The sequence below is a fragment of the Labeo rohita genome, chromosome 5 (assembly GCF_022985175.1).
Source record: "Labeo rohita strain BAU-BD-2019 chromosome 5, IGBB_LRoh.1.0, whole genome shotgun sequence".
In the NCBI taxonomy this organism is placed as follows: Eukaryota; Metazoa; Chordata; class Actinopteri; order Cypriniformes; family Cyprinidae; genus Labeo; species Labeo rohita.
The window spans coordinates 46,022,444-46,035,805 of NC_066873.1; the positions used below are offsets into that span (position 1 = coordinate 46,022,444).

The 13,362-nt window shown below is 34.0% G+C and overlaps 1 protein-coding gene across 1 annotated transcript in view; it reads right to left on the bottom strand.

Annotated features, from left to right (window-relative positions):
- Window positions 1–1,822: 1,822 nt before the first annotated feature.
- dnm1a (dynamin 1a) overlaps window positions 1,823–13,362 on the bottom strand; it is a 73,334-nt gene continuing 61,794 nt past the window's right edge. Inside the window, exons 21-23 of the mRNA XM_051111144.1 lie at window positions 11,391–11,597; window positions 5,847–6,595; window positions 1,823–3,966 (exon numbers count right to left, since the gene is read on the bottom strand). Coding sequence (XP_050967101.1) covers window positions 6,529–6,595; window positions 11,391–11,597 — 274 coding nt within the window. The 3' untranslated portion in view covers window positions 1,823–3,966; window positions 5,847–6,528. The remainder of the gene's footprint in view (window positions 3,967–5,846; window positions 6,596–11,390; window positions 11,598–13,362) is intronic.

Consider the following 13,362-nt stretch of genomic DNA (forward strand, 5'->3'; position numbering starts at 1 on the left):
ATTGGCATACTAATTAACTTTTTTTTTGCCATTTATCATAATTGACTTTCATAATTGTGTTACATTTAATTGTGTAATCTCATAATTGTGACTTTGATCATTTAGATTTTTTCTATCCCATCATTTGGGTTTAATCTTATAATCTGATAATGTTTTGATTATCTCATAATTATGACTTGGTATGTCATAATTTTAACACTTTATCTTATAATTATGACTCTGTCTGTGAATTTTGATGATCTCATAGTTATGACTTGGTATATCATAATTTTACCTTTTTGTCTGTCATGACAGTCATAGTTTTTACTTTTTAATCTTTTTTTTTTAATCCGCAATAATCTCACGATTCTAACAGTTTGTACTATTTATCTCATAATTATGACTTGGTATCATAATTTGACCTTTTTGTCTCAGTCATGACAGTCATATTGGTGACTTTTTCAATTGTTGGGTTTTTGTTTTTGTGGGGTTTTTTTGACAATTTTGAGTTTTTATCTCAATTAGTGCTGTCATAAATTTGACTTCATTATGAAAATTTTAACTTTTTATCACATAATTATATAATTATTCCTATGATTCTAACATAATTTTGACTTTTTAATCTCATAATTATGACTTGATTTGTCAATTTTGATTATCTCATAATTATAACTTTGTATGTCATAATTGAAACTTTTTATCTCATAATTATCTCAATCTCATGATTCTAACAAATTTGACTTTTTATCTCATAATCATGACTTGGTCTGTGAATTTTGATTATCTCAATTATGACTTGATTTGTCAGTTTTGATTATCTCATAAATATGACTTGGTCTGTGATCATTTTAACTTTTTATTGCATAATTATCTTAATCTAATGATTCTAACATAAAATTGACTTTCTGTCTCATTATGACTTGGTCTGTGAATTTTGATTATCTCATAATTATCATAAAGATAATTTTAACTTTTAATTTAAAATTTAATAATTTTAACTTAATCTCATAATAATCTCATGATTCTAACAAAAATGTGACTTTTTATCTCATAATTATGACTTGATATGCCAATTTTGATTATCTTATACTTATCTCAATCTTATTTTAACATAAATTTGACTCTTTGTCTCATAATTATGACTTGATTATGATATATCATAATTTTACCTTTTTGTCTCATTATGAGACTCATAAGTTTTCTCATAATGATGCCTTTTTGACAATTTAATGAATTTTAAATAAAGTTTTAATCTTATATTTAAGACTGTCATAATTTTGACTTTTTTATCTCATAATTATCTCAGTAATCTCATGATTCTAATTTATCTCACAATTATGACTTTGTCTATACATTTGTATTATCTCATAAATATGACTTGGTATGTCATCATTTTAACTTTTATCTCAGAATTATCTTAATCTCATGATTCTAACATAATTTTGACTTTTTGTCTCATTACTTGGTCTGTTAATTTTAATTCTCATAATTATGGCTTGGTATGTCAATTTGCACTTGTCTCAGTTAAGATTTAATATGTCACAATTTAGACTTTTTATCTCATAATTATGACTTTTTAATGTTAGTCTTATAATTAAAGCTTGGTATGTCAATTAATAATATGGAATATATGAGATAAAAAGTCAAAATCGACACACAGATCATAATTATGAGACAAAAAGACTTTTAACTCATAATTATGATTTACCAAAGCATGATTTGTTTTTCTTATGGCCTTCCATAGGAAAGAAAACTACACTTGCATGTCATTTTTATATTTGACTTGTATCCTAAAACAACTTTTACATTCTCTAAAGTCAAGAATAACGACAGGAAGACAATGTTTTGGTACACTGAACTTTAATGATGACAAATCCCGCTCGACAAACCCGTCCAAGCAGAGACACAGAGCAGGACACGTTACACACATTCATTCATCCATCCGTTACACACTCGATACTGTAACACCTTTCTGTCCAAACGCAGAAAGAGGCCCGGATTATTCCTCCACACACTCCATTTCATAAGCTTAATTTAAATAAATCACTTACCCATAATAATTTAATATTCAATAATCATACATGTGGACTAGTCTAAACAGTGGAAGCACAATTTGCATGAATGCACCACAAAGATACGCGACACACTTAAGATACAGTATGTCCATGACGAACTCTTAAATAACGGTAAATCTTTTCTGGTTAGTGGGTTTTACTACGACTCAAGAGTGGATTCGGGGAAGGTTTGGTGTGCGTGTTGAAGACGGAAACATACTATTAATATACGGCAACAGCTGAAACCGCAGACGGTCTGGTCATGCCACAACGTCAAGGGGCTTTATTATCTTCATAGTTATTATTATTATTACAACAAACGACAGAATTACAGTCCACCGTTGTGGAGGGTTGCGCTCATATTTTCTCACTTTCAACAAAACAACACCTGAACAAACTGGAATGACTTCTATGCATAGACCAGCAGTGATATTTTACGTTTCTTTTTTGCTAGATCTTGATTTTCATAATGAACCATAATTTACAGACAGGAAAATCAGACTTGAGAAAACTTTGCATAATTGAAATGCACAGGGACAGTTTGTCCACACACACGAAAAAAAAAGTCCATCGGTGGCGTTTAAAGGTGCTTTAAACAAAAAATAATCACGTTTTTTCAATAAGCAACAATCTCTGTCATTCACTTTGTGGCTTGATTGACATGCAGTGGAAAGGATGTGGTTAAACTAAAAATCGCTTACAGCACCTTTAATCATGTGGCTATGTTCAGAATATCATACTACTGTTACTATTTCTGCAGTATATAGTATGTACACTATGCACAGTATGCAAATGTTCTGTATGAATACCCAAAAGACCTACTACATTTGCAAAAATGTGCAGATTTGAATTTGATCACTGAATTAAACATGCAATGAGTCAACAACATTATTGCGTACCACTGTTTAGCATTGAATAGTGCACTTACACAGGCTATTTGTTAAAAATAGTAAGCAGTATACAGTATATACTGTACAGCAAGTATATACAGTAAGCAAGTATTCAATTCCAAACACAGCCTGTGTGTGGAAAACCATCCCGACATGATCGTTCGTCCTTACAGAGACACCTGAAGGCTTAACATCTTCAGTGTTATTTAATCAACTGTAAACACACAAGCGTCTCACTGAACTCAAGAACGTCTGTTCACCCTAAAACTGCACTATTGTGTGTTTTAAATGACATGAACGTGCGATCAGCGTGTATATACGGCTGACCGGTGAATATATTGCACTCTATAATTCAATCCAGCCCCACCAAAGGTTCAGATTCACTAATGAATGAATGATTTCTGAGCACAATCACTGAGGGTGAACACACGTCCTTGTACCTGAAAGCTTTTGCATCGCTGCAATGTTTGCACTGCAAAAAAAAAAAAAAAAAAAAAAAAAAAAAAAAAAAAAAATCTATTTTAGTGCTTTTGTCAGGTTTTCCAGTAGCTAAACATCCTTTTGACTTGAAAAAGACAAAAACACTTGATTTGTATTTGCAGTTGCTTTGGAAGATAAAAGAAAAACATATTTTGGGAAGCAAATGGTTTTTGGTCCCATCAACTCCCACAGCATTGTTTGTCCATACTATAGAAGTCAATGGAACCTGAAACCATTTAGTCCTTCAGTCGTACAGGTTGGAAACAACATTTTCATTTATGGGTGAACAATCCCACAAGGTTTGAGGTTTGTCCACAATGAGCTTGAAGGTTAAAGAAGGTTTAACCAAAAAGACAAACTTATTTTTTAAACTGAGGATGCCGGAAACATCTGGCAGGTTTTTGGGTTCCTCCGTGTTCTTTTGCTTGTGTTCGTGTTGCACTGGTTTGGGTTGTTTAACTCGACGTGGGGAAAAACAGAAGAAGAAAGCGATGAGGAGGTGCTAAGGGTCGCGTGGAGAAAAGGGGCTCTCGGGGCGAGAAGGGCTGCCCGTGTTTGACCGGCTGAGCCATGAAAGCAGAGAAGGAAAAAGACAGAAGAGTAAGCACTGACACAAATGGAAGCTCAGCAGATTGACAGGAGACACTGTCCTCAGAGTCACACGGAGAGAAGACAAACCCCTTGTTCCCTCTTTACTATCTGGAGAAGTAAAGAAATGTACTGTTTACCATATCCAAACCTTTGAATAACTTTCATTAAAAACATTTAAATATTACATTAAGTGTTTACATGTCATTTAAAATCAAATAAAAATGTAATATAGTGGCCAAACAAAGTATTTGTCCACTAAAGTCACATCTAAATGCCCAAAATGTCAAAAAAAAATGTTACATTGTTTATTTTTTTTAATTTGTATTTTTTTTTAAATATAATAAATATATAATATATAAAATATATAAATATATTTTTCTACTCATTATAGTACGGTACTGAATTATTTATTTATTTTTACTTTATTATTTAATAAAGTAATTGTTATTTTTAATATTTTTTTTTTTTTTTTTTTTTTTTTTAAAAATACTATTTATTTTATTAGGTTATTGTCAGTTTTTTTCCTCTTGTATACTTAATTCTGATTGGTCAATCACGTCATTTCGGCCCTCATCAGGTTTTTTTTTTTTTTTAAACGATTCCATTACAGTATTTTTATTTTAATTAATTTATTAACTGTAACCTTCAACAAAAATGTTTAATTTATAATCTTTTGTTTAATATAATATACTCGCTGGGCCGGTACTACTTTCACGCGTATCGTATCACTCCGCGGTCTGACTTTGCCGCGTTTGAAGATTTGGCGCCATCTTGCGTCTCAAACGGTTATTGCTCGGTTAAAAACGCCCTCAGAGGATTTTCGTGTTACTTTTAAGTTGATAATTAAATTATTAGTTGATATTTTTATTTGTTTTAAATTGGAATTACCTCAGGAGACGATGGCGCGCAGACAAACTGTGTGTTTTCAACGTAAACCCGGTTTAAATGGCATTTGAGGGAAAATTAGGAGCGTCAGCATCTCGCTGTTGTATCGACAACAGGTAAGACTTGGATTATTCTCTGCCGCCGTGCAGTAAATAACATTATGACTGTTAAACAAAGTGTTTAATGATTATAAGAGCTGATGTAAGCTGGTTTAAACGGTTAAAACCGCGTATTTTACTTTAGCGATGAGCGCTTTCAAAAAACTGCCGCTCATGAAGATTCGAATCTTTTGTTTCGAATCAGTGATTCGGTCGTGTGATCTCGTTACCGTGGAAGTTTTCTTGGTGAACACGTGAACCAGTATCTAGTATGTTTTAACTGATCTCGAGCTGGTTTTATAATGTGTATAATGGGAAAAAAAACAATCTAACCCTTTCAAAAACACACAAATCACTATCAACTAATAACAGAACACAAAATATACACTGACTTAATATGTAATGATTTGTAGATTATATTTAACACATGAAAACACATTTGTAACTGGTTTGTAAGGCGTCCTCATATATTCTTGTACTATGTTCTCGCTGCATTTACAGAGTTTCGACCAGCAGATGTCGCCAGCGTGCGCTACGAAAAAGTGATTCATTTAATGAGCCATATGATTCATTTGAATCAGTTGTTTCCTCATAAACACCTAATGTAATGACATTTAACTGTGGCCTAAGTGTCCAAATATGTTCACAGCCACTGTATATTATGTTGTAGTGAAATTTATGTGAAGTACTAATATGATTATTTAATATTAATGCAAGTTATTATAGTGTTGACTTAATGACTTGACATAATGTTTACATTTAAACAACTCTGTCCATGTTTTGTCTGCAACTGTCAATGACTTTCTCAACCTACACACAGTAAGAGACTCATGATTCAGAGACTGTGGAACTATGGGAAAGTTTATTACCCTTCGGGGAGTTTGGTGTCGTCTTCTGGCCCGTAAGCTCAGGGACCACTGCAGCCCGACACACATACGAAACAAAAACAAAAAGAGCCAAAGTAATGTACAGAAATACAGGTGCACACAAGCTCATTCCAGAAGATGCAGTTATCATGAGACTCCAGATCACACTTTGGAGAGATAATGCATCTGTAATCAGCAGGAAAAAATCAAGCGTCTGCTAACCAAAAGAAGCTTAAAAATGGCAGAAAATAAATAAAGCGACAGAAATGCACTTATCAAACCCTGTGCTCATTCATTAGCTATTTTTTTAAGATAAGGAGCCGTGGTGAATATCATAAACAGTGACGTGAAACTCAACCATCTGTCAGAGTTTGAGTTCATAAAAACACTGTATTCTAGATCTACGTTTCCAACGTAGGGGTTTCAAACTTCCAGCTTTCTAGATTAGTCAGTAGTTCCTCAAGTGTTTTTCCTTTTCTAAATTTTGGTTTGATAATGACGGAATTATGTGAAATGATAGGTTAAACTGTGACAGAGGGTTGTAGAGTTGTTGTGCTGTTCAAGTGATGCTGAACTGTGTGTATGATGTGTATTGATGTATGTGTGAGTTGAGGAACAGGAAGGGGAGGAGTTCTGGCTGGGCGGGCGTGTCTGTCCTCGCTGTCTGTCACGGGTGCGGGAGGGGCTAATAGTCTAAGAGGGAGGAGTCTGTGGGTCGGTTGGGTCGAGTAGGTGATGCCGGGGGTCGTCGGCTGCCATGGGAACACAGAGAGAATATGGATGAGTACCAGACACACACACACACTCACACTCACTTACACACACACAGAGCAAACATTCACAAAATTATGCTCATTAAATGTGAAAGAATTTTGTTTACATGAGAAAGTAAAAATATTTTGCACTGAGAAATTTAATAATTTCCTTTTATTAGAGTTCATAAAAGTAAATTATGGAAAGTATCATCATTTAGAATATTTAATTTCATAGTTTTGCCAAAGTTATAAATCAAATATCTGTGATTAAAATATTAACTTTTTAATAAAATATCTAAAAATAAATTATTAATAATATCTTTATTTATTTATTTAAAAAAAAAAAACTGAAACTGCATTTTTTACATTATCTAAACAAATTCAGGAAATTAATTTAATGATAATAAAATAAATTATATATATATATATTACAACAAAACATTTTTGACAGTATCTAAAATCAAGAAATTAACTAAAAGAAATAATTTTAAAAAATAAAATCTTCAATAATAATTGAATAATATTATTAATACTCTTCATGAAATAAAAAAAAATATTAATATATTAATTTTTATATTCTAATAATCAAAATAGCATTTTTTGACATTATCTAAACTAGGGATGTTAACCGATGACCGTTTGACCGGTGGTTGACCGTATCAACGTTAACCGGTCAAAGTTGTCGGAAGTCGGTTAAAAAAAAAAGTGATATCTAAATTAGGCTATTATAGACAGTGGACTATACGCTACTACAGTTAGCCATCTCATTCCTCATCTTTTTGTGTTAAGTGAACAAATTATCCCTCACACTCAATTTTTCATAACTCGCCTGTTTGTACTTAATAAACCAATAAAAACATTTGGCGCGAGGTCACAGCGTTTGGGTTCGCGCGCTCACAAGGTTTGCGAAAAGTAAAGGCAACAGGCTAAAACACTCGAGGTTAGAGCGGCGTCTCTTCGGAGCTGTCATTTTCTTAAATGAGCCGTGGCAATGTTTTTAAATGAGCTTCTAACCTAGACAAACGCCTTTATTTTCAAAGCGATCACCTTGTACCCAAACCATTTGAAGCCATTTGTCCTACGATTACATACAACAAGCTCTTCGGCGCCGCGTTTGCGGGACTCATGTTTCGCGCTGGAGGGGATTTTAAAAAAGTGACGTGAGTGGCAGTGTGTGTGTGTGTGTGTGTGCGGGAGGCAGAGCGGCAGAGAGATGCGACAGAGTTGCGAAATTGCAGGCGCGGCTCGAAATGGCTGTTATTTCAAATAGCGTACCATATTTTAAACTAATCGGTTAACCGGTTTCAACCGGCTAATGAGGCTCGGTGGTCGGTCAAGAAATTTTTTAGTTTTCGCCATCCCTAATCTAAACAAATGAAATGTAATTAAAAATTCCATTTACATTATCAAATTCAAGAAACTAATTTTATGATATTAAATTATAAAAAAAGAAAATGTAATATTAATTGTCTAATATTAATACTTTTTAAATTAATGTAAATATGTTTAAATAAAATTAATACATTACAATTTTCAATAAATTATTTATATATATATATATATATATATATATATATATATATATATATATATATATATATATATATATATATATATAATATTTATAAAATACTTGTCATTAAATAAAAAAAATAAATTATTAACATTTATTTATTATTTATTTTTTATTTATTAAAAAAGCAAAACAGCATTTTTGATGTTATCTAAAAAAAAAGAAGTACAAAAATAAATAAAAATAAAATATATGTATATATAAATATATAAGAAATAAAAAATCCAATTGCTGCATATTATGTATTACTAATCCATGATAGATTAGTAATAGATCTGTGCATGACTGTTGTGTTGTTGATCAATATTAATCCTGTTCAGAAAGACATGTTTTAAAACATGTTTTACAGCATTCAGAGATCACACCATGACAAAATGAGATGCCATGAAGAGACAAACAACATAGACAAAATACATTTGACACTTCACCTTTGACCCCAATGTTCAGTTTCAACCTAGAGGTCATGTGCGGCATTTGTAGTGTTTGTAGTGTTTTTTTATTAAGAGGGATCATAAATAATGATGGCAAAACTGAAATAAAACAAGTGCACGGGGCTGCAGAAGGAAATATTTTGATTAAATGAAATAAAACTGAAGATAAATCAAACCTGATGCACACATTCAGAGAACTGACGTAATGTTTGCACATTACAGAATCTGTTCTGAGACCTGCTGTCCATCTACAAAATCACCAATCAGCATACGAGATGAAAAGATTTTCCAAAACTAATGGAGGATTTTCACATTCAGTAATTTAGATCTGTTATAAATATTTTAGAAGAATATTCTGTGTTAAATACAACGTGACATGCTGTCAGTTTACCACAGAAAATACTGTAATATGGACTTTTCCTTCAGTTTGTTAAAACAGACCTCTCTATGAAAAACCAACAGCATGTCACAGGGCTTCGGTTGCATTTAACCGGAACATTTCCATGTAAAGAGTTTATTATTGTTTATTTGTAATGTCAGATAAAGGTATCCCAATAGATAATTTCTAGACTGTTGTATGTGCGTGTCGGAGGGTCTCAGAGACAGTCGGTCATGCAGAGGGACGGGGAATGGCGAGAGAACCACAGACGTACCAGAAGCGTTAGTCCTCATTGGTCACTGATTGTAATTCTGTGAAAAATAATCAATATCAGCAGGAAGGGAGGAGCCAGAGCGACAGGGAGGAGGAAGAGAGGGATGTGCGAGACACACACAGTTAACATGGAGGAGACAGAAACATCAACACTTCTCCAATCCAAGCTAACCAAAAACTGACGTCCAAAACCTCTGTGTGAATATTGAACAGCCAATTATGAATTTAAATGCATCAGCAATCATCATTATCATCATGTCACTGTTTTTTTTTTTTTTTTTGGATTTTGCAATTCAGAGGTTTTGCAGATCAGCGTGCAAATCATTTATCAAGGACTCCAGCGTTAAAATTAGGATTTAATTAGGGTCATAATGAAAGGTGTGTGAGTGACTGCTGGGAACTGTGTATGTGTGTGTTGCTGTCAGGAAGCAAGCGTTTGCTGTTAGTGTTAGAACGAGTCAAATCACACGCAACAGAGGACAAATTCAGCAATGAACACAAATAAAAACAGAGAGAACAGAAACATCCCTCACTCCGTCCTGTGGACAGTTAGTAAAGCATCTGTCTGCAGTATGTGAGGTGCTGACGTGTGCCGACGTGATTGAGACATTCATACATGAGATATGCTGACTGTTAGAGCTGGGTGATATACTTAAAGCATTAAAATTACTGATATTTATACGCCTTTTGATGAAATTTTGAGAAAACATAATTTCAAGCAAATACTCATTTTAGCTAAGATTAAACTTACTAAATACAAAATGTAAATATAGGGAAATGGTAGTTAAACTAATCAATTTGTATTTTTTTTAAAACCAATACCTGTGTATTAAGTACCTTTAAAAAAAGTCTGGGGTAAAAAAAATTTTTTTTCTAAAGAAATTATTACTTAAATATGCTACATATGTAATATAAATGTATTTTACTTTTTTTAATGTATATTTATAATAATTACATTCACAAACATTACTTTTTATTATTTATCATTTAAACCGGTTCAAAATTTTGGGTTTAGTTACTTATTTTTTCTTAGAAATTAATACTTTTATTCATCAAGGATATATTAAATTCATAAAAAATGTGTCAGTAAAGGCATTCATAATGTTACAAAAGATTCTATTTCAAATAAATGATGTTCTTTTGAACTTTCTATTCATCTGTGAATCCTGAAAAATAATATGTATCACAGTCTCCACAAAAATATTGGGCAGCACAATTGTTTTCAACATTGCTAATAATCAGAAATGTTTCTTGAGCAGCAAATCAGCAAATTAGGATGATCTCTGACACTGAAGACTGGAGTAATGATGCTGAAAATTCAGCTTTGATCACAGAAATAAATTCCATTAGACTATAGATTTACATAGAAAACAGCTATTTTAAGTTGTAAAAATATTTCTCAGTTTTGGAAGTATAAGCAACTTTCATAAACATTAAAAAAAATATTACTGACCCCACAACTTTTGAATGGAAGTGTATTTATGCTAAAACATTTTAATATATAAAAAATAAAAAAGTCTTAAGAAAAAGTCTAATGAGAAAACACATCTAAATCATCACAATATTCACAATGCTGCATTAGCAGAATCACTGTGAATGTCTGCTATATCACCCAGCCCTACTGAGAACACATTGTGCATTAAATGGTTTAAATCTGTAACGTTTGAACGATAATAAGAGTTACAAGCAGGGCGTCAGACTGTGGACATCTGAATCTGATTTGATGACACTGATAAACAATGAGCTGAATTTCAGTAATGGCTGCTTATCGTTTAAACGTTGGTATGGTGACCGGTTAACTCACCCACACCACTGCACTTATTCCACCGGTTAGAGTCTCACATTCCGCGGCTAAGAGCAAACGGATGTTCTTATTAGACTGCAGGACTAGAAGGTTAGTGTTTTCTCAGCATTTCTGAATGTTTCATGTAAACAGTGTATCATTTCTGCTGCAATAGCGACATCAGACGGAATTGGTTGTCTTCTATAGTTTGAACAAGACCCACAGATTGCAATTCCATTAGGTGGCGCTAGTGCTGCAGACTTTATGCCTTAAATTTGAGCACATTATTATTGTTTTTCAGCACAAATACATCTTATTAGCAGGTTCTACTGTCTGACATAATTGAGTCTCACCTGGGCACACTGGGAGGTGCGCGGTTAGGCCGGGACGGGACCTGAGGTGGGGGCCCGCCAAAGGGGTCTGGAGAGGCTCCTGGACGGGAGGGAACGGGTGGCCCGCCGGCAGCAGGGAGGCCTGGGGCTGAGCCACGAGAACCTGGGCGTGCAGGAGGCCCCGGAGGAGGGGCCCGTCTCTGAGGGGTCGGGCTGGTTGCCGGAGACCTAACAGAGAAATATTGTATTTTCTAAAAAAATTCTCTTCGGTGATAATAACACATACTTTGACTTAATCAAAGTCAGTCCATTTTTATTTACCACTACATATACTGTTTTGCATCACATTCTAAAAGTTAAATGTAAAGAGCAACAAAGGCAGTGAATAATCAGAAATCAGCTTTTCTTAATTACATATTTGACTGTATGCATCTCTTAGGATTCTGTGGTGGCCAGTAAGCATATTTCACATTCCAGCAGCAGGTGGCACTACTATCCCAGTCTGTAACTGAGCATTAGTGGTGTATTCATGATGGAGTTGCTTATTATGGAACAGGGCTGAGCTCATGAAAGATTATTATTAAACAGTTTCTGTTGACATCCTGGGGAACCTTTCTGAACTGTCCCCTCAGAGAATATAATTAATATTCATGAGCCCAGCATTAACCCAGATAGGATGAGGATGATAAATTCATACAAATACACAATGTACCAATATGTATTATATATAGATAATAATATGTATTATGGTTTATAATAATAATTCTATTATTAATAACTTCTTCTAAAATGAAGAAGAATAAAGTATTTTACATTTTTTACATAGGTTTGCATTTGACGTAGGTTTGATTTTGGCATTGGTGGGGACATAACAGAGGCCAACAGACATTTAATTGTTTGATTAAAATAGTTGCTAAGGACAATTTAGTAGTCACTGGATATTGGTAGGGATATGTCATTGGAATCCCTACAAAATCTACACTTTTAAAAATCTGATGTCTGACTTTGTAAACCTTTTTTTATCTGACAACACACACCTTAAGGAAAATAAATAAACAAACAAACAAACTATGGCCACCAGAAATTAAGCAAGGTTTTGCTACACCATAGTTTCACCATGGTATTTGTAGTAAAGTTGTGGTTATACGAAAAAAAAACTTGGTTGCTACACTACTATAATAAAACCATGGTTATGGCTTCAGGGTTTGATGTTTTCTACTGTTTAAGTTTAAAAAAAAAAAAAAAAAGAAAAAAGATCCGTTAGTCTCGATCTGAATCAAATGATTCACAAACCCGCACCGAAGTCCCGATCTGAATATAATGATTCGCAAACCCGCACCAAAGCTCCGATCTGAATCAAATGATTCGCGATCCGCGCACCGAAGTTCCGATCTGAATCAAATGATTTACGATCCGCACACCGAAGATCCGATCTGAATATAATGATTCGCAAACCCGCACCGAAGTCCCGATCTGAATCAAATGATTCACGATCCACGCACCGAAGATCCGATCTGAATCAAATGATTCACGATCCACGCACCGAAGATCCGATCTGAATCAAATGATTCACGATCTGCGCACCGAAGATCCGATCTGAATATAATGATTCACAAACCCGCACCGAAGTCCCGATCTGAATCAAATGATTCGCAAACCTGCACCAAAGCTCCGATCTGAATCGATTCGCGATCCGCGCACCGAAGTTCCGATCTGAATCAAATTATTCACGATCCGCACACCGAAGATCCGATCTGAATATAATGATTCGCAAACCCGCACTGAAGTCCCGGTCTTAATTAAAATGATTCACGATCCACGCACCGAAGATCCGATCTGAATATAATGATTCGCAAACCCGCACCGAAGTCCCGATTTGAATCAAATGATTCGCAAACCCGCACCAAAGCTCCGATCTGAATCAAATGATTCGCGATCCGCGCACCGAAGTTCCGATCTGAATCAAATGATTCACGATCCGCACACCGAAGAT